The sequence below is a fragment of the Pleurodeles waltl genome, chromosome 7, assembly GCF_031143425.1.
Source record: "Pleurodeles waltl isolate 20211129_DDA chromosome 7, aPleWal1.hap1.20221129, whole genome shotgun sequence".
Taxonomy (NCBI): domain Eukaryota; kingdom Metazoa; phylum Chordata; class Amphibia; order Caudata; family Salamandridae; genus Pleurodeles; species Pleurodeles waltl.
This window is the reverse complement of record NC_090446.1, coordinates 50,792,867-50,814,163: the sequence shown is the minus strand read 5'-3', so window position 1 is coordinate 50,814,163 and position 21,297 is coordinate 50,792,867. Positions and strand designations below refer to the sequence as shown.

At 42.1% G+C, this 21,297-nt stretch overlaps 1 protein-coding gene across 2 annotated transcripts in view; it reads left to right on the top strand.

Annotated features, from left to right (window-relative positions):
• LOC138247172 (killer cell lectin-like receptor subfamily B member 1B allele A) overlaps window positions 1–20,890 on the top strand; it is an 87,485-nt gene extending 66,595 nt beyond the window's left edge. For both annotated transcript variants that reach the window (XM_069201914.1, XM_069201913.1), the window contains 2 exons: window positions 8,491–8,597; window positions 20,619–20,890. In XM_069201914.1, the coding sequence (XP_069058015.1) occupies window positions 8,491–8,597; window positions 20,619–20,754 (243 nt within the window). In that variant the 3' untranslated portion in view covers window positions 20,755–20,890. The remainder of the gene's footprint in view (window positions 1–8,490; window positions 8,598–20,618) is intronic.
• Window positions 20,891–21,297: the final 407 nt, after the last annotated feature.

Below are 21,297 nucleotides of genomic sequence, written 5' to 3'. Positions count from 1 at the left end.
GGAAGATTTCCTTTCTTTTCAAGTTACAACACATTCAGACCAGCATGAATCGTCTTACACCAATCTACACCATACATAAATGTGATACATTTCCACAATGTTTTTCTTTTGCAATTTCCAAATACGTTCTGACCCCACTATATGAAAATAGTACATCATTCAAAGATTATATGTGTGCATGGTTTCCAAAGTAATGAAGAGCTAAAGCATTTTTCACATAAGTATTATTAATACAATCCTATCTAGTCAGTAATAATGAGGAGGGAAAGATTGTGCTCATACCCAGTTCGCATTAGTGCCCAGAGAGGGAAAAAATATTCTTAGTGGTGAAACCTAATCAGTTATAATAGAGCAATATCAATTATCCTCGTAATTCATTCAGTTATTGCACAACCCAAGGCCATTAAGTGGTCAATAGTCTTCATAACTTATTAAGTGCTAAGAAGTACAAGTTAAAATATCCTAATATCATTACATTGTAATTCTCTTTCTAAACCAAGGCGCATAATTTAGATAATTACAGTACTAATAAGTATCTACAAAATGACAAATACTCCGGCATATTTATATAGCACATATGCCAATGACTTTTCAACATAACTCTTTCACCAAGCAAAGGTGCAGCATAGTAATCACAGCACAACTAGAATGCTCATAAACTGACAAATGCCAAAAGGAATGTTTCTGTTTTACAAGCAATTACTGTATTTTCCCTGTATAGAAGGTTCACATATAACCAGGAAAATCCAACAATCAGGAAACTACAACATTCATCCTCAGGGGACTATATAAAATATATTGCTTATTTGAAGGCCATTTCTATATATGCCTTAAGGTAAAGTGCACATGTTAATGTAAAATGAGCCATTCAACTTATCTTCCTTAAGAAAAAGTGCAACATGCTCCAATATTATCTCAACAGCTAATGTGTTATACGCTCTAATTCTATTCCTACTACCAGAAGGGCACCAAGAGGAAATATTATAAATTGATTAGATATCATATTAGCAAAGAACATATTCAAATATACATTCATCCTTAAATACAAAGTGCAGTGTGTGTGTTTACAGTTCATATGACCCAGAAGAATTGTAACACCAACCTTATTGAACATGATAAAAGGGATGAGGACTTATGGGGCACATCTCAGGGCATCAATCAGTATTAATGTTCTAAATATGTTTTCAAACTATAAATGCACATATAGTTCTGCATCAATATTGTGTCCCCACGGAGCTTCCGCGTCCAAAGTAAGTGTCAGTATGGATTCCCCTTTTCTTAATTCCTCACCGATATCACCTCTGCATAGGTGGGTTTTAATGTTTGTGATCCCATAGCATGAGGAACCGTCCATGATATTGTTCAAAGGTAAATCCTTTCCCTATTCTTGATGGCTCACATGTGCTGGAGGATCCTGATCCTCTATGTCATAACTCTACTTCCCACATAAAGTTTACTTCAACAACACTCCAGTGCGTATACAACATATTCGGTATTACAGGTAATTCTATCTTGAATCGTGATAGTGCGGCCCTCAAATGTTCTGTAGAATTTCTGGTTCAATCCATGTTGACAGGCCTTATAGGAGTTGCATTTGGCAAAGCCCTCTGGATCTACTACTGGCCAATCCTTCCCCTGTACTGGATCAAAAAAACTTTGTGTCAGGATATCATCCATAGCTTTCCTCAAAGCTATTTGGAGGCCAGAGCCAATGAACTCCTTCAAATGTTCATCTTTCTCTAGTAAATGCCAGTTCTTTTATAAGATGCCCTTTTTGTTGGATTGAGCTAGTTTAAATTCTTAAGAGTCTGTGTATCTGCTCATCTTTCTGGGTAGGTCTCCTGTCTTGTAGCTACAGTAAGGAATCTCTTAATATTTTAGAAGCCCTTTACCTGGCATTTTTCCAGAATACACAATGGATATCCCTGTTGGATAAATCTCTCGATCATCTTCTTCACCTCATTTTCAAATTTATCCTCTGTTGAGCATATTCTTCTTGCTCGCAACATTTGTCTATTTTAGCACAGTTGGGTGACCACTATTTGCAAGTAGAATTGAGTTGGTAGATGTAGCTTTTATATGAATTGCAGTTATTTATTGTCTTTGGCAACACTTAACTCAATATCCAAGAAATTACAGTGTGCCCGACTGTGCATTGTGGTGAACCAGATGTTCAAACTGTTGGGATTCGGCTTCTGGGTGAAAGTATTCGGTTCTAATTCCTCTCCTTCACATAGGAGGAATAAGTCATCAATAAAGTGTGTACATAATACATGATTCTACATTTACTGATCATATCCCTCATCCCAGGCTATCTCCTTCTCCCACTATGCCATGAACTAATTTACATAAGTTGGGGTGAAGGAGGTACTCATCGCATTTCCCTATTGTTGTAGGTAGTTCTTATTGTTGAAAACACATTGTGGGTGAGGCAAAAGTGCAGCATATCCATCATTATTTGTGTGTGCTCTCCATGTTCAATGGGCCTAACCCTCAAAAGTGTTCACACTCTGATAATCCATCATAATGATTAATTGAGGTGTATAATGACATTGCGTCAATGGTCCATCAATACAATATTCCCCCTTTTTTTGATGGTTTAATGATCATAGAGTTGTTCTTTTTTGAGGTCATGATGTCCAATTCTTCTGTGTAAAGTTCCCTTTGTCCCTTCTGTTAAGCCACTTTTTTCTTAAGTTTAAATCATCTACTATAAACTCACGGAATACATAATTTTTATTGCCTGTTGGCAGTGGGGGACAGAATGTGGTCTGAGGCTGCATCCACTTTGTGCCAGTACGTCAGTAGTGAATATATCTCAAGTAGGGTTAAGATGTTAATAGTTATCTCCTCAGGGTCCTGTCTGATTTCCTCTGTCAATCCATTTTCTAATTCTGGTTCACCTTGAGGTGATGATTTACTATTCAATGCATTTCCTCTGCAATAAGCAGTTGCATTGTGTCCATATCAGGGCTTTGTGATACTTCTCTGTTTATTTCATGGATTTCCATCAGCTCAGGAATATCCCCTATTTTAAATGAGAATGAAATTACAGGCATTAATGTAACAGTCACTGAAGATTTAATAGGTGTTGGGCAAGGTATTAACATCTATGAATATGCATCCACACTTGTTAATCCAAAAGTAAAAATTTGTACCAAATACTGCAATAGATGCAATTGATACCTTCGGTGATCTAGTGACTCAGGAATTTAAACATCTCTTTAGCGGCATGAATAGGAGACAATCTTCCAACTACAATCAGGAAAGCTATTATAAATGGATGAATAAATGTAAGTCGCAAACCAATTGTGTAATCAGAAACCCTGACAAAGGGTGAAATCTGGTATTGTGGTCTAAAAAGCTATATGTGGTAGAAGCTTATAAATAACTGAATAATGAACAGTGGTACGTTAGAGTTTCTGTGGCAGAAATGAAACAAATATTTGCTGAGTATAATCAAGAACTGATGGATTGGCGAGACCAAGGCTTGATTTTATATGAGAAATACCAGGTCCTGAAAATAGATCATCCTTTATTTAATACCAGAAGTGCCCAAGGATGGAAATAACCCAGCAGGGCACTCTATTATAGCAGCCTGTGACAATACTTTTGAAAGATAACCTCCTGATGATTATTGATGTAAAGCACTTTATACAAGCATACAGCATGCTGATGGGTTGAAAGACATGCAACATTTCCAAATGCTAGACCTGTCAATTAGTGGAAACATACCCAGATGCTATAAAGGATGATCCAGAGGTGTTTAGAGGCAGCATGTTTCTTTTCAACAATGAGTTATTCCATCAGATTCATGGGACAGCAATGGGCATCTTGTTTGCCACCAGCTGTGCAAATTTGCACATGGGCTGGTGGGAAGAGCAGGTGATCCAAGCAGACCACCATCAAGATTGGTAAGACCATATGGAACATTGAAACAGATATTTAGATAACCTCCTTTTTGTTTGGAAAGGCAGAAAAGAAAGTGCCAAGAAATCGATAAACAAAATTTTATATAAGGACTTTAATCTACACTTTAAGAGCACTATACATACAGAAGAGATTAGTCTTTTGGACCTCACGGTTTAAAAAGAACAAACTGGAAATGAAATCATATAGAAAGACCAATGCAGGGAACACCTTATCACATGCAGGCAGTTTCCATCCAGGTCAGGTAATTAATAGTATCCCCTATGGGGAAAGTTTAAGAGTAAAATGTAACTGTAATGATATTGTCTCTAAAGCCCAGGCTCTTGAATATCTGTCTAGGACATTTTTGGTCAGAGGCTATCCCATAAGTTGTGTAAAGACAGCACAAGCGAAAGTGAAATCCAAGGCCAGAGAACAATTGCTCTTTGGGAATGGAGGGACCAAAAGGCATGAAGCAATAGATCCACATTTTAGGCCAATAACAACCTTCAGCAAGCAGGAAGGGATAGTGAGGTCTATATTACACAAGCACTTCCGTCTTATTAAAACAACCCAGTAATATGGAAGGAAGCCCCCAGTAAACCTGGAATAACCTTTAGAAGGGCAAGAGCAATGAGAGAAGAGCTAGAAAAAAGCAGCCCTGAGATCATAACAACGAAAAACAAAACTTGTGTAAACCACATATCATGATTTAAGAAGTGCAGCAAATGTAAAGCCTGCAGACATGGCAAAAACATGAGAAGTATGGATGAAAAGCAGGGATGAGGGGTGGGAAGTAGGAGTGATGGAAAAGAAGTAGGGATAATGGAAGAGGAGTAGGGATGAGAAGCAGGGATGAGAAGTAAGGATGATGGATAAAAAGCAGGGATGATTGAAGAGAAGCAGGGATAATGGATGATAAGTAGGGATGATGGATGGGAACCAGGGATGAGGAGTGAGGAACGAGGATGTCCTAAAATGGAAGCTGTACGCTTATGTTGGTCCGGTGTTGTAGCAATGAAGCAGTTTTAATGGCACTGTAGATCTCCTTATATAGCCAACAGATTTCAGGCAACAATAAAAGTGCCAAGATAACTCTGGTCATTAATGTACCTGCTGAAGAGAGATCAGGGTTTTGTCTAGTTGAAGTTTTAACTCATCTAAGGTAGCATAGAGGGTGGCATTGCCTGCTGCAAGAACATGTACTGTGCAGATTACAGAAAAGTATTTTATGAGATCCTTTTTAAGTCACAATCATAATGTAGCACAGTGAGCTATAAAATGCTGTCCACGTTTTTTTTTGGTAGAAATAAATTGTTATTAGTAAGCTAACCTTAACCCAGGTGTTTCATTCTGAATCCTGTTTTTGCAGCCCCATACCAAGCTCTCCTAAAAAATGCCTACCAGTAGGCATGACGTGAATCTCACACCTTCTAGTTCCCTTTGTCTTATATCCCAATTTCTATACACTGATTTTCACATGTATGATTCATTGTCTCTGTATGTGTGTGTGATGTAAAGTGTTCCAACACCCTATAGGGGAAAGAGAGGCACTGTGAAACAAATTAAATACATGTGTGAGAGGTACTCTGGAGAGATGAGAGGCCCTGTTAGGGGGTGATGGTGAGAGAATAATTGAAGAGCCCCAATAAAGATTGATGTATCCTGGTGCTCTGAATGGTCGTCATTTATTATGCTTTAACTACTAATACAATTGAATATATCATGAAAAATGTATTGTAAAATGCACTAGTTTTTCTATCATTTTCCAAATTGTCATTAGGGGAGAACATCCCCCTCCCCAAAGCCCCACTGTAGAGTCAGGCTTGCTTGCTATGCACACTTTGTACCCTGGTCTGACAAAATTTGCCAGGGCTGCTTTGGGTTACCAGTCCGGCCTGTCGCGTGGGCTCTCATTATCCTAAATGAGACTACTGGATTTCTAGGCAGCAGGATCGATCACGGTGTGGGGGACTGAGTCTGACCCACGTGGAAGGAGCTCTGTCACCCTAAATCCGGTTTTTGCTCTGGCTAACTAGCAGTGTCTCATTTCTCCCAAAGGGAAGAGATGATTGAGCAGCCGAGCGCATGACATCTTTGGAACTTCTCAGGGAAGTCGTGGTCACTCAGATCCAAACCAACTCTCTCATTTACAGTATGATCTCATATACAAATGACAAAGGCAGTATAAGTTTTATGTAATGTTTTAATAAAACGACTGCATTTTAGATAATAAGGCGTGAGCCGCAATAACCAGAACCATACAACACAGTAGGATTGAAATAGTCACCAGGAGAGTAAAACATAAGAACAACGCTATCATGGTGTTTAATAGTTTCTACTCTCCCTCTCCTAGTTCTATCTCAAGCACAGCATGTTAAGCTTCTAACTTGCCTTTCTGAATCCCTGGGGAGACATCAGCCCTCATACCTGAGCAAAGGCCTGTGATCTTGGTTCAGCATCTGCAACGAGGCAGTCAGCGTCTAGTTGTGGTTCCCTGGTCGGAATCTTCCTCTTGCGTGTATTGGGACAAGGAAGTGTTTTTATAACTAACATGTTAGCGTGATCACAAAATGTCCCTACACAGAAATGCCAAAGACTAAACTCCTACCACGTCTATCGGCAATGTACCAGACTGTATCCTTGACTGAAGCACAGAGTGAACAAGAATGTGTTATGGAGAACTCCAGTGCTGAAGTAGGCTAAACAGTGTGATATGAAATATAAAACAAGACCGTAGAACTGGCTATTTGAAAAATAACAGTACAAAGCTGAATAACAAGCATGTAGAGCAAAGTGCACAGAGGCTCTAAGCTGCGAGCAAATGAATAAAATACATCCAGGGCAAAGGTCCTAAAGCCTGAAGCTAATGTGCAAAGGATACGTAAAACTAACCACACTACAGGCCCATGTGGCAACCCATTTCCAAAGGGGTCAGGATGCTTTGGAATACCATCCCCTTTCTGCATGTTGGGAAAAGTGTGTTTGGGAATAAGCAGTAGTCCAGAGGACCACTGGCAATTCTCAAACACATTTTAAAAATATATTTTTTTAAACAAATAGCAATCGCATTTCCTTTAAGGAAAACAGGCTGCATATAAAAATAAGTTTATTTAGAGGCAGTCAAAGGCATGGCAGTCTAGACATAGAAGGCCACCATCTCTGTGAAACTGAGTTGTAGTTTGCAATCTGTCTTATGCACAGTATTAAGACTGTGACACACTCTGAATCCTTATTGTGTAGATGAACTGCTAGTGCATTGGTTGGTTTACAAAAACAGATTTCATTTGCAAAATTGAAGGGGTAGAGTTAAGAGCCCTTACATCTTCTTGCGCCACATTAGCGTAATTTTTTTTAAGCTAATGTGGCTCAACATGGCCAAAATCGGCACACCAAATGAACAAAATGGAACAATGCTTGCATTGCTCCACTTTGTAACCCTTTTCACTACATAATCCATGCGCCAGGCATAATAAATGCAAAGGGGGCGTTTCCCCATTATGGGGGCCGAAAAGTGGCACAAAGAAATCTTAGAGATTTCTTTACGTCATTCTTTTTTGCACTTTCAGAGCTCAATCAGAGCAGGCGTTAAAAGGAGGTGCACCATTGTTTACAATGGGCATCTATGGGCTTTGCAAGATTAGCGTGAACATATTTAAGGCTAATCCTGCAAAGCTTCGAACTAGCGGAAAACATTCTGATGCTAGTTCCCTTACTATTGCCAATATGCACCATATCTTGGACATGGCGCACATATGGTGCCATTAGTGGGCCGCTAAGGGGTGGAAGAAAAGTGGTGCTGTACTGGGTGCAACACCACTTATCTTAAATCTGGCCCTAGGTGTGCAATTTGCGACCACATTGTTCAAATGAAATGTTTGGTACAAGTTGTTCTTTAAATATATCTTTGTACTAGACTATCCATTGTACCAAGTCATGCATTTGACAGAAAGGTCTTCTTTTGTCCATTTAAAAATATTAACTACATTGGAAAACTTACCTGCAAACATAAACTAGGCAAACATTTTAATAAGAACAGAACAGAAGAGTGAGTGCATTATCGTGATTATTCAATATTGTTGAAGAAGGCAAAATTAAAATAGGTCAACTTGTCACCTTAATAAACACAAAATGTAATTTCAGTTGCAACAATCAATATAAGTACCATTTATATAATTGGATTACACAGCTAGGATTGTCAGATGTATTTTTGGAACATATGTCATGTTTCTAGCCTGCATTATTAGAGCTTTAGTATTTGTGTGATTAGTAGGAATAATACATTTTATACCAATGTTCTGTAAAAGAAATGCCCAGGGAAGGTCACAAGCTCTTCCGCAAACATGGACAATTTTTTCTTTTCCTGGCTTGTAGGAGAAGATGTTTATTCCCTTTATTGTGAGAAGGATGCATTTGGAGCTGGGGGCTGCACACTATAAGAGAGTGAAAGCATCTAATTGCATGTTGAGTTTATTCACTAATTTCCATACAATCTGTTTCAGTGACATAGCTGTGCCCTGGCAGAGGGGAAGGTGAATGCACTGATTTTACCTAACATATATTTGTGTTTATTTTGTGCAGGATTATCTTACATCCAAATTCTCAAACCAGGCATGGATTGGACTTTTCATCTTACCTGCAGGGAAACGTTGGACCTGGGTTAATGGATCTGCTCTGAATGAAACTGTGTACGTTTGCCACATGTATTTTTAACATTATTACTGAAGTCTAATTCACACTAATGTGCGGGTTTTTTATTTGCGTGTGTTAAATGGTTTCATAGTGTGAAGAATACCCACAAGCAACAACAGACCCCAGCATTCATGCATGCTGCATCAAGTACATGTTTATACAAGGGCTGGTGCTTTTACTGCATCTGGCACTTTTAACTATCACTGACTTCAGGATTCAACTCACCCCTTCTCTCATTTCACCTCACTAGCTGAATAAGAGTGTAACATAAAGTGGCTGTAGTTGAATATAAAGGAGTATCTCGGTCACACAGACAGGCACCTCTCTACCCCCTACTCACTGCCTGTCCGAATGACAGAAAAGGATGCCTTCATGACAATGAAGCTGGATCCAGCAACGTGAAACAACACCTGCTCACCAACAACACTTTTACAAACCTCAAGGCATCTGCTGTGCTGCTAGAAGCAATGGGGGTTTCAAAGGTATAGGTTTTACAGCTTCATGACCTCCATGGGAGGCCAGGGAGTTCTGTCTCACCTGCATATATTGACATAAGGTTCATCCAACTCTACAATAAAGTGTAACCTGTAGCAAATCTGAATTGTTTGATCATATGAAGGTATATGGGTTCTTGCCTCCTGCTCCTCACATAACAGATTGCTAACATGTATGACCATCTGGGGGGTATTTTATTCCATATATCATTATATCCCTATTGCGCACCCCCTCCCCTGTTTTCAGAAGTTAGCCAAGGAGGATGGTAACATGTGGCCCCAATTGGCCCAGATAGGGTGGGGCACTGTCATTCCTCCACCACATTTTGATAGTTTAGTGAGAATTAATATGTCTATTTGAATAAAATAAGCAATTTCCTCATATTTCCACAACATACACTTTACCCAGTATACACAAACATCTGGATAAACCTCCCGATGTGGATGTGGCTTGTTACTTGAGCACCTTTGCAAGTACATGGACACATTCATGAAACCATTTGTTGAACAACTAAAGCATATGTCAAGGGCACCAGGACCAGATATTAGTCATCATTGACATTACCTCGTTCTTTATGAACATCCCACAAAGAGATTAGAAGTAAAGCTTTAGAAGTAATTAGATCTGTACTTGAAAACAGAGATAAACCTATGATTCCATTATAGCCTTTTCGGAGTTTGCAATGGTCAGGAACTTCTTCATTTTCCAAAACTCATATTAACTTTAATCTAAGGTAGTTGCCATGGGTTCAATATTTGCCCTGACCTGACAAATCTCTGTATGAATAATTATGAGCCAACACACATTTAAAACCAATGTAATCACTTTCCCCAGATTATCATTCTCTGGAGCATGTATATAGCTGACGTCCCTATTACCTGGTCGGGAGATGAGCCTTCTCTGCAGACATTTGTGAGTTTGTTAAAGAGCAGGTCGGTTGACACACAATTCAGCATGTCACACAGTAGAGGGAAAATCAACTTATTAGACATTACTATTTGACATATGAACAAGAAGTTGTATAAACCTTATACTCATAGCCTACTGTGAGAAATACTCTCCTCGTGTATTTTAGCCACAGCTCCGGAGGCCTGAGGGGAGCAATCTTCCCTATGGGAAATTCTTGAGAGCAAAGTGAAATTGTGCTCTGAGGGTTGATTACTTCTGAGAATCAAATGGACTTATTACCAAACTACTGGACAAAATATATCCTAAGGGTCTACACAGGTGAGCCAGAAAATGGGCTTAGTCCTGCACATGGAATGCCTTTTTGCAATCAGTGACTCGTAACAATGCCAACAATAGCAGGCTTGTACGTTTTACCATTTTTTGGACTTATTGCAATGCATTAAAAATATGATACATAGGCATTGAGATAATTAGTGATGAACTACACACAGCTGATCAATGCTTCTTTTCATTCAAACAGGGCAGAAGCATTAGGGACCCTGTTGTGAGGGTTCTAAATCACTTTGACCAGTTACACATCTAGCACTCCTTAATATCCAATATCCCCCCCATGTTGGGAGATGTAAAGCCTGTGACCATGCATAAGAGTGCATGAAATCCCAAAACTACATTAGGGAATACTGATTGAAAGGCTTTGCAATGTGTGATATCATATATTTGATTAGGTGCCCATGCAACTTGGCCTAAATAGGCCACATGAGACAGAAGAATTTGTCACAATTGTAGTTGGTTTAATAGTTAACCATAGGGAGCCCCATTAGTATAAGACTTTAAGAATGCCAAACACCAGACCAATGAAATCAGGTGGCTGGTTTTAGATTAGGTGGGAAAAGTCCCCAGGGGTGGGACTTTCATACCACACTCAACATGAGGGAGTGTAAGTGCAGACACACTCTTCAAATGTCAATCACTCTCAATAATGGTCTGAACGAGTATGAAGAAATCAAAAGACAGGTAGTGGACTTTAGTAGTGGCTAAGGAAGGACACACTTATACAATATGTAACTGTTACTTCTATGTTAACTATGTTGAATGTCGGGTTTGAATGTTATTTGCTTAACATACAGTATGTTATTCAATGTGACATTATTGTAAAAAATAAATAACAATAATGGATAACAAGATTCATCACTACAAGCACCTTGGTGGTGAAGAGGGTGCAGATTTCGGATCTAACATTTCTGTTGCCCAAATGTATGGCACCCACAATAAATTCCTGTTTTGTATCTTTACTGTAGTCAATATTCCTTCCACAAAGTCCCTATGCACCTAATAATATAAGCTATACATAATGAGATTCCGATGCAGTTAGGGACAGAGTTACACTCACAAAAGGAGAATTCAGTGAACCTTGTATTGATACTCTGCAACAGTAGTATGCTAGCTCGAGGCAGCCATCTTTGCTGAACGTGATACATTCTATCTTCAGTATTTAGGCAGAATGTCGGAAACAGAAATATTGAGGGCTAAAATTTCCTGTTAAGAATATTCATGAAAAAAATATCATGAAAATAAGTATCTAATAGTAAGCTACGTTTTACTATAGATTACTCCACATATATGTACCTTGAAAATATATGTGTATTTTCAAGGTATGTAGATGTGAAGTTAAGAATAGTAAATCTATACTTACATATTTGCACTTACCTTCACAATATTTTGGTCTTCAATATTATGTCCACACAATAATTCCATTTCTGATATTCTGTCCGTGATACATATCCTCACCACACAGCATGCACAAATACATATCTGTCTTTAAGGTGGACCCAGGGCAGGATACTAATCTTTTCTGAAATTGACATGGACAGCAGCAGTGAAAAACAACACTGGCCACGCCTGGATAATTTACCAGTTATGCTTTTATGCCTGCTTTCTTTTACACCTATTTTTAGAAATTGAGTCTCTCGTTGGCAGAAGTATACACCCTTGTCCAAATAGGGACCACAATCATAGTCATGGAAAGTTAAACACAATCCAAATTATCCTGTGCCCACCCTCTGGTAGCTTGGCACTGAGCAGTCAGGCTTAACTTAGAAGGCAATGTGTAAAGTATTTGTGCGATATATCATACAGTAACACAGTGAAAACACCACAAAAATACACCACATAGGTTCAGAAAATTATAGGATATTTATCTGAATAAAATAAGGTAAAAAACGATCAAAATTCAATAAGCAAAAGTTGAAATATCACTCTTGCAAGTTTAAAAAGGGTTTTCAATCCTAGAAATCAACAGTTGTCGCTTCTTTACACAAAGTACTTGGTTTGTGTCAAAAAATAACACACACAGAGACCGCAGAGGAGGAGATCTTGGAAAAATATGGTGTGCGTCAAATTATATGACGCGGCACAGATTATGCGTTGTTTGTTTCCACGCTTCAAGGGGCTTGTGTCATTTTTCAGCGCACAGTCTTGGTTCCTCACTGCGATGCGGAGATCTTTTTGACGCCAAGGGACAATGCAGGGAAATCCTTGGTGTGCTGGAAGAAGTCACAGGCATTGCGTTGATCTGGTAGGGAGATGTGTCCATTTGTTTGTCACACAGGAAGTGCTGCGTCGATTTTCCACTCGAGGAGCTGTGCGTCGATCCGGTAGGGTGGTCCGTCGAATTTTCTATCGCAAGGCAGGCGTTGTTTCAGATTTCCATTGGGGAAGTTGGGCTGCGTCATTCCAGTACAGCTGTGGGGCAATTTCTTGGTCACAAGGTAGGCTGTCCGTAGTTTCTGGAATGCTGTGCATCGATTTTCGGCACACAGGGAGTTTCCTGAAGAGATAAAGGCCCTCATTACGAGTGTGGCAGTCTCAAGTGTAGTGTAGTGATTACGAGTCCCCATCCGCAAACCTTTCCATGGCAGTAAACATCGCCATGGAAAGGCTAGCAGAATGGGGGTGTCGTGGGCCATTGGGGGTGCCTGCACTACCCATGCACTTGACATGGGCAGTGCAAGGGCCCCCATGCACCGTCCCATCGCACATTTCACTGCCTGAATTACGGGCAGTGAAATGCGCAACAGGTGCTGCCGCACCCGGCGCACCACAACATTGCTGCAGGCTCATAATTGATGTCACTGGACCAGCTGAACTCTCCGATTATGGGGGGAAAAAGACCTTCAGTAGTGGCGGTCTTTTCCTGCGGCAGCTTCGGTAGTCCCAGAAAATGACCGCCAAAGTCATAATGAGGCCCAACGTCTTTTGGGCCCTGAGGCTTCAGAAGACAAGAGGCAAGCTCAATCCAAGCCCTTGGAGAGCACTTCTCAGCACAATCAGATGGCAGGAAGGGCAGCAGGGCAGCAGGGCAGCAGTCCTTCTCAGCAAAGCAGTCCAAATGAGTCCTTTGCAGCCAAGCACTTCCTCTTGACAGGTTGCAAGTTCAGTTCAAAAAGTGTCTGAGTTGGTGGGGTCAGAGACCCAGTTTATATTCCCAAACATATCTCTGAAGTGGGGGAGACTTCAAAGAGTGATTTTGTAGTGTTCCCCTTTCAGTATAGGGCTGTCTGCCAGGGACCCAGTGGGGGTGTGGCAGTTCATTGTGTGAAGGCAGGCCACTAGCCTTTGAAATATAAGTGCCAGACTCTCCACCCTTCCAGCCCAGGAAGACCTATTCAGTATGCAGATAAGTGCAGGTGGACCGAGTGTCCTGTGTTTGTGGTTGTCTGGGTGAAATGCACATGGAAGCTGTCAACCAGCCACCCCACACCAGCCCAGATGTTGATTGGAGATCGGCTGTAAGGTAAAGATGGTTTTTAAGTGCAGAGGAATGCTCACTTTGTAAAAGTGGCCTTTCTAAAATAGTAAAATAAAATCCAACCTCACCAATAAGCAGGGTTTTATCTCACCATTCTACCCATACTAAGCCCCATATTTGTATTTTTTGCCGCAAAACTGCACTAACGCAGTTTTGCGGCAAAAGGTTTAGTGCCGGCTTGCATAATTTGACAATGCCAGCCAGGCGCCTTATTTATTGAATGGCGCAAGCCGGCGCACAACATGGGCTAATGTCTTAGAAGAAGACACTAGCCGGGTGGGGGTGGCAGTAGGGAAGGAGAGGGTTGTGTGTCAGAAAATGACGCTAGCCTGGTTAAAGGCAAAAAAATACCTCTAACCGGACTAGCACCATTTCTTGGCGCACAACCACCAAAAACATGACTCCTGTCTTGGAGCAGACAAGAGTCATGCCCACCTCCCCAATGGCCAGAACAGGGGACAAGTGTCCCCTGGGCATGGCCCTTGCATCCTGTGCCCATCACCCCAGTGGCCAGCAGAGGGGACAAGTGTCAACTGGGCATGGCCATTGCACCTAGTGCCATACATGGGGCCCCTTGTTGGACCCCCAGTAGCACTTTAAAAGAAATAACAAAGATACGTACCAATACTCACCCTACTTACCTGGGATGGGGTCCTTGGGCTTGGGATGGGCACCTGTGCCCATTACATTGTATTTGACCATGGGAATGGATCCACAGGTCCCCTAACACCTGATCAGACCCAGGCCTTAAACAATGGTGCTAAGCAGGCTTAGCGCCATTATTTAGGCCCGCCTCCCACCTGTGCACCATTTTTGCACAGGAGGATAAATATGGAACTTAGGGCATGAGTTATATTTATTTGAGATAACTATAAACTGTGAACTTCAGTGGCTTTGGTAATTTAAAATTGTATTTTTAAAATTACATTTTCACCTAACTATAATGTCACTGTAGCGTTTAAAAGTAAGTAATTTTTTATTAAGATTCGTAAAGCCATTCCCCGCGGCCTTAGGTTGTGCACATCATGGGGTTGGCCACAGGGTTTGGCCTAAGGATGGGCCCTGTATCCAAATCCCACCCAACCCGGCCACAAATAGCCGTCAGTTGCAAGGGTTGGCCAACCCTTCAATGGTGCCAGCAGAAGCCCACTTTACCAAAGCTTAGGTGCCTCAGGGATCCCATCCCCAGGGCAGTTTTATTTATTATGGGGAGGGAGCAGGCAGCTTCCCCCGCGCCACTATGGACCCTGTTGAACCCTACCCCTGGGTCCTTTTTTATTGTCAGAGGAGTGGGCAGAGGCCCCTGACTGTGAGCAGATAGTAACCCTAGGACCCCATCCCTCTGAGCCTAAACATATGTTTAAAGGGGAGGAAGTTGCATGGCTCTCAACTGCGAGCCTGTGGTGGTAGTCATGTGTGTTTCCCTTCCCACAGGAGTATGGCAGGAAAACGAAAGCCTGCTCCCGCCTGGCAAGAGCAGTTTTAAAGCTCCCACTGAGTGGAAGCAGACATTCCTTCCCTGCCCACCGGTGTGGGAGCAGACATATGCTTCCCTACCCACGCTTTTGCGTGCATGCAAAATATTGTGTCCCAGGGTGGGATCCCCAGAAAATAGTGATTGAGAGGTCCCCAGGGATTTTACAGGATCATGGGGGAGGCATGCTACTCGTCCCCTTTAATTTGAGAACTGCCCCTGGGAATAGGGTCCCCAGAAACTATTAAAGTCAGGAAGGGTGCTGCTTGAACCTCCTTCCCTTTTTAATAATGTTGGCATAAGGCCCCCATGGGTCATAGAGGGTTGGGGAGAGATGGTGAACCCGCTCCCCTTTTTATTGGTATTCTGCCTCAGTGATGGGTTATTTAGTGCCTATTGAGGATCAGGGTGCGGAGCCGCGATCCCCCACCCCATTCATTCATGTCAGCTCCTGGGGATGGGGCCTCTGAGGCTACCCAAAGGCTCAGGGAGGGGGCCACACACCCACTCCCCTAAGTAATGTACTGCGCTGCCCCAGGCCCTGGTTCACACAAGGGGGGTTTATTTTAGTAGCACAGTATTGTTTTCTCAAGTAACTACAACTTGTGCCCTAAAGTATCAATAGTGCACGTCCCCCTTGCATGATGTGTTATCATTGATGTCATTTCAGATATTGCAGTAATGTTATCACTTATGTCATAGAATATGTCATGAGTGGTGCAATGTGTGAGGTAATTAGCAGTACTGGCAGACCGCACTGTTAACCTGTTTGTCTCATTGCTTTTCTGAGACATGTAATTGTTCAATATTTTCTGTGTCACCCAGTAAAGGAGGCTTCCTGATGAGCCTAGGCTCTTGCAATTTAAGAAGACGCTTCATCACAATTTGGTTTCTAATCTCTTATCGAGTAACCATTTAGAAATCACACAGCACTGCTAACACCATCAGTGCTGCAGCACAATTGTGTGTAAGTTCACTGGTCTGCAGTGCTCTCAAGGAAACAATCACATTTTAACTTTTAGACTTTCGAATACAAAAATGTGTTTCACATCTTTTTAGCTACTTCTTGTGTATCATCTATTCTTGCCTAAACCGGTTGTAAAGGAACAAAAATGGTATTTTCTTCAAACTCTAAATAATTAATCAAAGTTAAATTATCTTTCTTGTCCTTGACATATAATGACAATTTGAGCTAAAACAGTCCTACTAGTAAAGTAAGATCCAGAAAGGAAAAATCAATACAAAATATTCAGGTCAGTGCATTTGTTGTTACACAAGCCACTTCCAGTGTGTGAGTCACTAAGATGGGCACCAGCTTGAAGACATCGCTCACTCCGTGTGAGAAGAAGTCCAGGGCATGCACAAATTTTCAATTACCCCAAGGAGAGTTATTTACAACTTTGATTAGAGAGGCGGCTCACGGCTGCGTCGTCCTTCTTCCTTTTCCCAGTCCTTACCAGGGAGCACCTCATGTCCCACACACAGAATTCACCCAAACCAAAAACAAAATATGCCCTAACCATTAGGACTCCCTAGAAATAGTTACTACATGACCTATAAAGGAGTAGACAACTTACCTAACATTAAAACCCAACAGTTTTTCTTTCCATTCCTTACCAGTCAGCGTACACTCAAGCTGTTTACGAAAATAACACAGTGCCACAAAACACAATGCAACACCCAAGTGCTTTATTCACATTCCAGTTATAAGAGGACAGAACAGCCATTCAAGAATCTGAAGGAAAAACCTACCCCATTTTTAATTTGTAGTGAGTGATAAAAGTTTGGGGAGAGGCAGTTGCACATATATCTTTTAAGAAGGTGCCCTGAAAGCTCCCCACGATGAGGACATACACCTCGAACAGCAGCCCTGTATGTCTGAAGGAAGATCAACTTCATCATGTTGATAACAGAGAGAAATTACCCTCCTAATATACTGAATTAAAGTTGAAGTAGTATGGTGGGCTTTGTTGGAGACCACCTTCCTAAAAGATGAAGTCCTAGTCATGTAGATAAAAGGCCTCTCAGAAGGTCACAAGTATGCCAAAAAAACTCTTCTTCTGTAGAGGGACATGGAAAAAAGTATGGAAGAACTAAATCCAGAGACAAATGAAAAGCAGATGAAACCTTTGGTAAAAAGGAAGGATCTGGGTATAACATTCCCTTATACTGGAAGAACCTCAAATATAGGGTGGGGTAATGCAAAGCTCCATTTACTCCATATCTGCCACCAGATGGGATGGCCACAAAAAAAAAAAAAAAATTACGTGTTACAAATTTCACGGATTCAGATGTCAAGTTGGAGATTGCAAACTCTTACCAGAGACATATCACAAGTATGGACCAGGTTATGTATAACTGGTTTCCTTAGCTGAAAACTCTTCAGCAGACATAAATCAGTCGTGGGATAATTCTAAGCCCGTGTACATTTCGAAAATTGCAATGGAATCAAAAGAGGTTGATAACAAATCTTAGTAGCCATAGTAGTAAACAATAACTGATGATATTAATGGCTATGATTGCTTTAGCTGGCCTGTAGGACTTATACTAATTTGTGATGTAAACACCCGAAACACAGGCAGATGGTAACACTGTGAAGCGTCACAGTTTTCCAGGTACCTCTCTGAGTAGTTTTAGTGGGGCTGGGCACAGTCAGATGCAAATCTTCCCCATGTTACTATTGAAAGTCACTTTTCTAAGTACAATTTCAGGCTACAAGTACATGTGCAACACGTTGCAGGGCAGTGCCATTTCAGAAATGTTCCCATAATCCCACTGTGCCTGCACTTTAGTAATGATTCATCCATCCAAGTGGATCATATGATGATTGCTAGACCTTGCATCCTTGGTGTGATTTTTCCCTAACACTTTGCCTTCAGACCACCTGTTTTTGCTGACTTAATTTTCGCTAGACTTAGGAGACTATGCACTTCACCACTGCTAACCAACGCTAAATTGCTTGTTCTGCTTCCCTAAATCATGGTAGCATTAGCTCATACATAATTGACGTCATTAATTTGCTTTTAGGTCCCTAGTAAAATGGTACTACCTGTGCCCAAGGCCTGCAATTTAAAAGCTACTAGTGGGCCTACAGCACTGGTTGTGCCACCCATTCAATTAGCACTCTAAACATCGCTCAGGCCTGCCATTGTAGAGCTTGTGTGTGCAGTTTTAAACTGCCATTTTGACCCGGGTACACCCTTTGCTAGGCCCAAAGCTTCTTTTATAATAGAAGGTAGACCCTGGACAGACCAGAGAGCAGGGTGCAATGTATTTAGAAAGCATGACATGTACTTTTAAGTCTCACCTGTCCTGGTAGTATAATAAATTTAGGGCCTCATTACAAGGTTGGGGGTCTTGAGACCGCGAGACTCGCGGTGGCAGTCAGGACCACTGCTGCTGTGGTGGTCAGACCTCCACATCAAGACCCGGCCATCAGACAGCCAGGGTTCCGCTGTCTACGCTGGGATCGGGGGTCCGACGGGTTGACGGTGGATGCAGGTTGGAATCACCCACGGCGGCCCTGCATGCAGCGCCGCCCTTCTGATTATGACCTGGTTCTCCACCATCCTTTTCATGGCAGTATTACTGTCAAGAAAAAGGCTGGTGGTGAACAGGTGCAGGGGGTACCTAGGTGGGCCCCTGCACTGCCCATCCGCTTGGCATGGGCAGTGCAGGGGTCCCCCTGCCCAGCATCCTTGCAATGTTGCAAGGGTGCCAGTGCACCCTGCAGGTGACAGCATTGCCCCTGGCTTGATTATGAGCCGTAGACAATGCTGCCACCACTTTCCTGATAGGCTGACTGGTGGAAACCTCGGTTGCGCCCGTCAGCTTAGCGGCAAAGTCTTAATGGGTCCGTTGGGGAGGTAGTTTGGCAGACGTGTCTTCCTGTCCGCTGAACTCCTAATGAGGCCCTTAATGTCATTTTCACTATTGCAAGACTTACCTCTCCCATGGGATAAAATTGAAATTACCTTATTACATTTCCAAATAGGAATAAGTGACCAGTTCATGCGTAGTGTCTCTGGAATCACAATGTAAAATCTTAACTTATGGTGAAGTCGGATTTTAAATTGCAATTCTGACAATGCCACTTTTAAAAGGTTGGCATTTTCTTGCCTTAATCATTTAGTGCCTGTGGCTTTTCTCTGGGTAACATGACTGGGTGTGAGTGACAGTTAGGCTTTGTGTATTCCTCTTATACACCCACACACAATGGGGAGCTTAGGTATGACTGGATGCGCATCACTTGCAGGATGGGAGGGAGGAGCTGGGTACAGTCCCACTTACCGTTGAATATGCTACGTCTTGTCTCCACACAAAGGGCTGCATACCTGCTGTAGTCAGTCTGGAGCCGGGGCCAGGAAAGCAGGGCACTTGTGCACTTCAAAGGCATGTCTCTAAAAGCTTCTTAACACTTCAAAGGCACAACTGGGTACATATACTGAACCTCAAAAACCACCACTTTAGTACACTTCTGGACCTGTGGATACTCTGCGAGGAAGACCTGCGGCTACAAGGAAGGCCTTCTGCTGGACTACTGCTCTGACAAAACTGCAGCTGTGCTGACCTTCTGTCTGCTGCACTCTTACCCGGGAGAGAAGGACTGTACATGTATCTTTTGAACCCAGAGTACCTCCAAGGACTAGTCTCCTGATCTGAAGCCTCAGGAACACAACAGGCTTCCAACAACCTTCCATCTGCACCTGGAGTCTGCCATATGTGAGTCTATTGCGCCAAGTGATGCTACGCCTGTCCTGGAACCTTGGAAGTCGGCTTAAGGTGCTTACCAGCCTCTGTGTATCCATCAAAACTGGATGCATCTCTGCTGCTGTGTGGATTGGAACAGTAGCAAGACTTGCATCTCCGCTCCAGCACACAGTGCCTTCTGAACCGCCACTGTGCAATGCACCATCAGTGCGGGCCCTTGCATCTTATGTCTACGGCAAACTCAATGACTACAACGGACTCTGATTGCAGCCTTGCAGTACTTTGGAACTGACATATCGCCCTGACTGCATGCTGCAATCCTCAAGTCCAGGCTTCACAATCTAAGCCCACTCAAGAGGCTTCTCAATGGCGACAGAGGCCCTCGCATTGCAGCATCGCCGTATCTCTGAAGCAATGCATCACTTCGGCTGCATCACGCACCTTTGAAGTGGTTCCTTGGAATGCCCTCAAAGCACATACAAATTGAAACTTTTTCTTACATACATTATTCACTAAAACATTTCTTAATGCCGCATGTCTTTCAGCCAATATTTTGTAATAAAAGTCTGTACAGTTATTATTGACAGCTGCTGTCTCATATTAATGTCCTTGTTTTTACAGGTTCCGTGTCACAGGCCCTGATGATGAAGACTGGTGTGGGGTGGTGAACAGAGGCTCCATTGGATCCTCACGTTGCATCAACGATCTATACTGGATCTGCCAGAAGGAAGCAGAAATGTCCAGCCCCAGGAAGTAAACCCTTTAGTCAATAACTTGAGTGGTTCACCTTCTGAGTCTAAAATACTAGTAAACTATTTGTCACCTCCTGGGCAATGTAAACACTCTGGAAGTGATGGGTGCAGGTAATAAAGGTGTGATTGACCCCGCTTGAATTTTATGGGATTTACCTATATACACTCTATTTCTACTTGGTAAGGACACCCCTAGCTCAGGCTGGATGTGGCTTCTGTTCAGTATTCTAGTAATTAAAGGAGTGAGTTCAGGTGTGTGTGGGTCACATTCCAGCTACCTCTGGGACACAGGCAGAAGTTAGGGCCTTTTCGAGTTTAACATGCCCCATGTCTCCAAAGTATTAAACCGTCTCTGTTATTGGGAGGAGTCTCATCTCTCAACCTCTCATCTTTCCCTTCACCAATGAGCAATTTGAGATAGTTCCAGCATCTTTGTATTGTTTTTAATGATTGTAGGAAGTGCTCCAACCTATGAGGTTGATCCTTAGCCAGAAGATACCACAATGAAGATACCTCAGTTTCACACATTGTACAAATGTCCAAAAAGC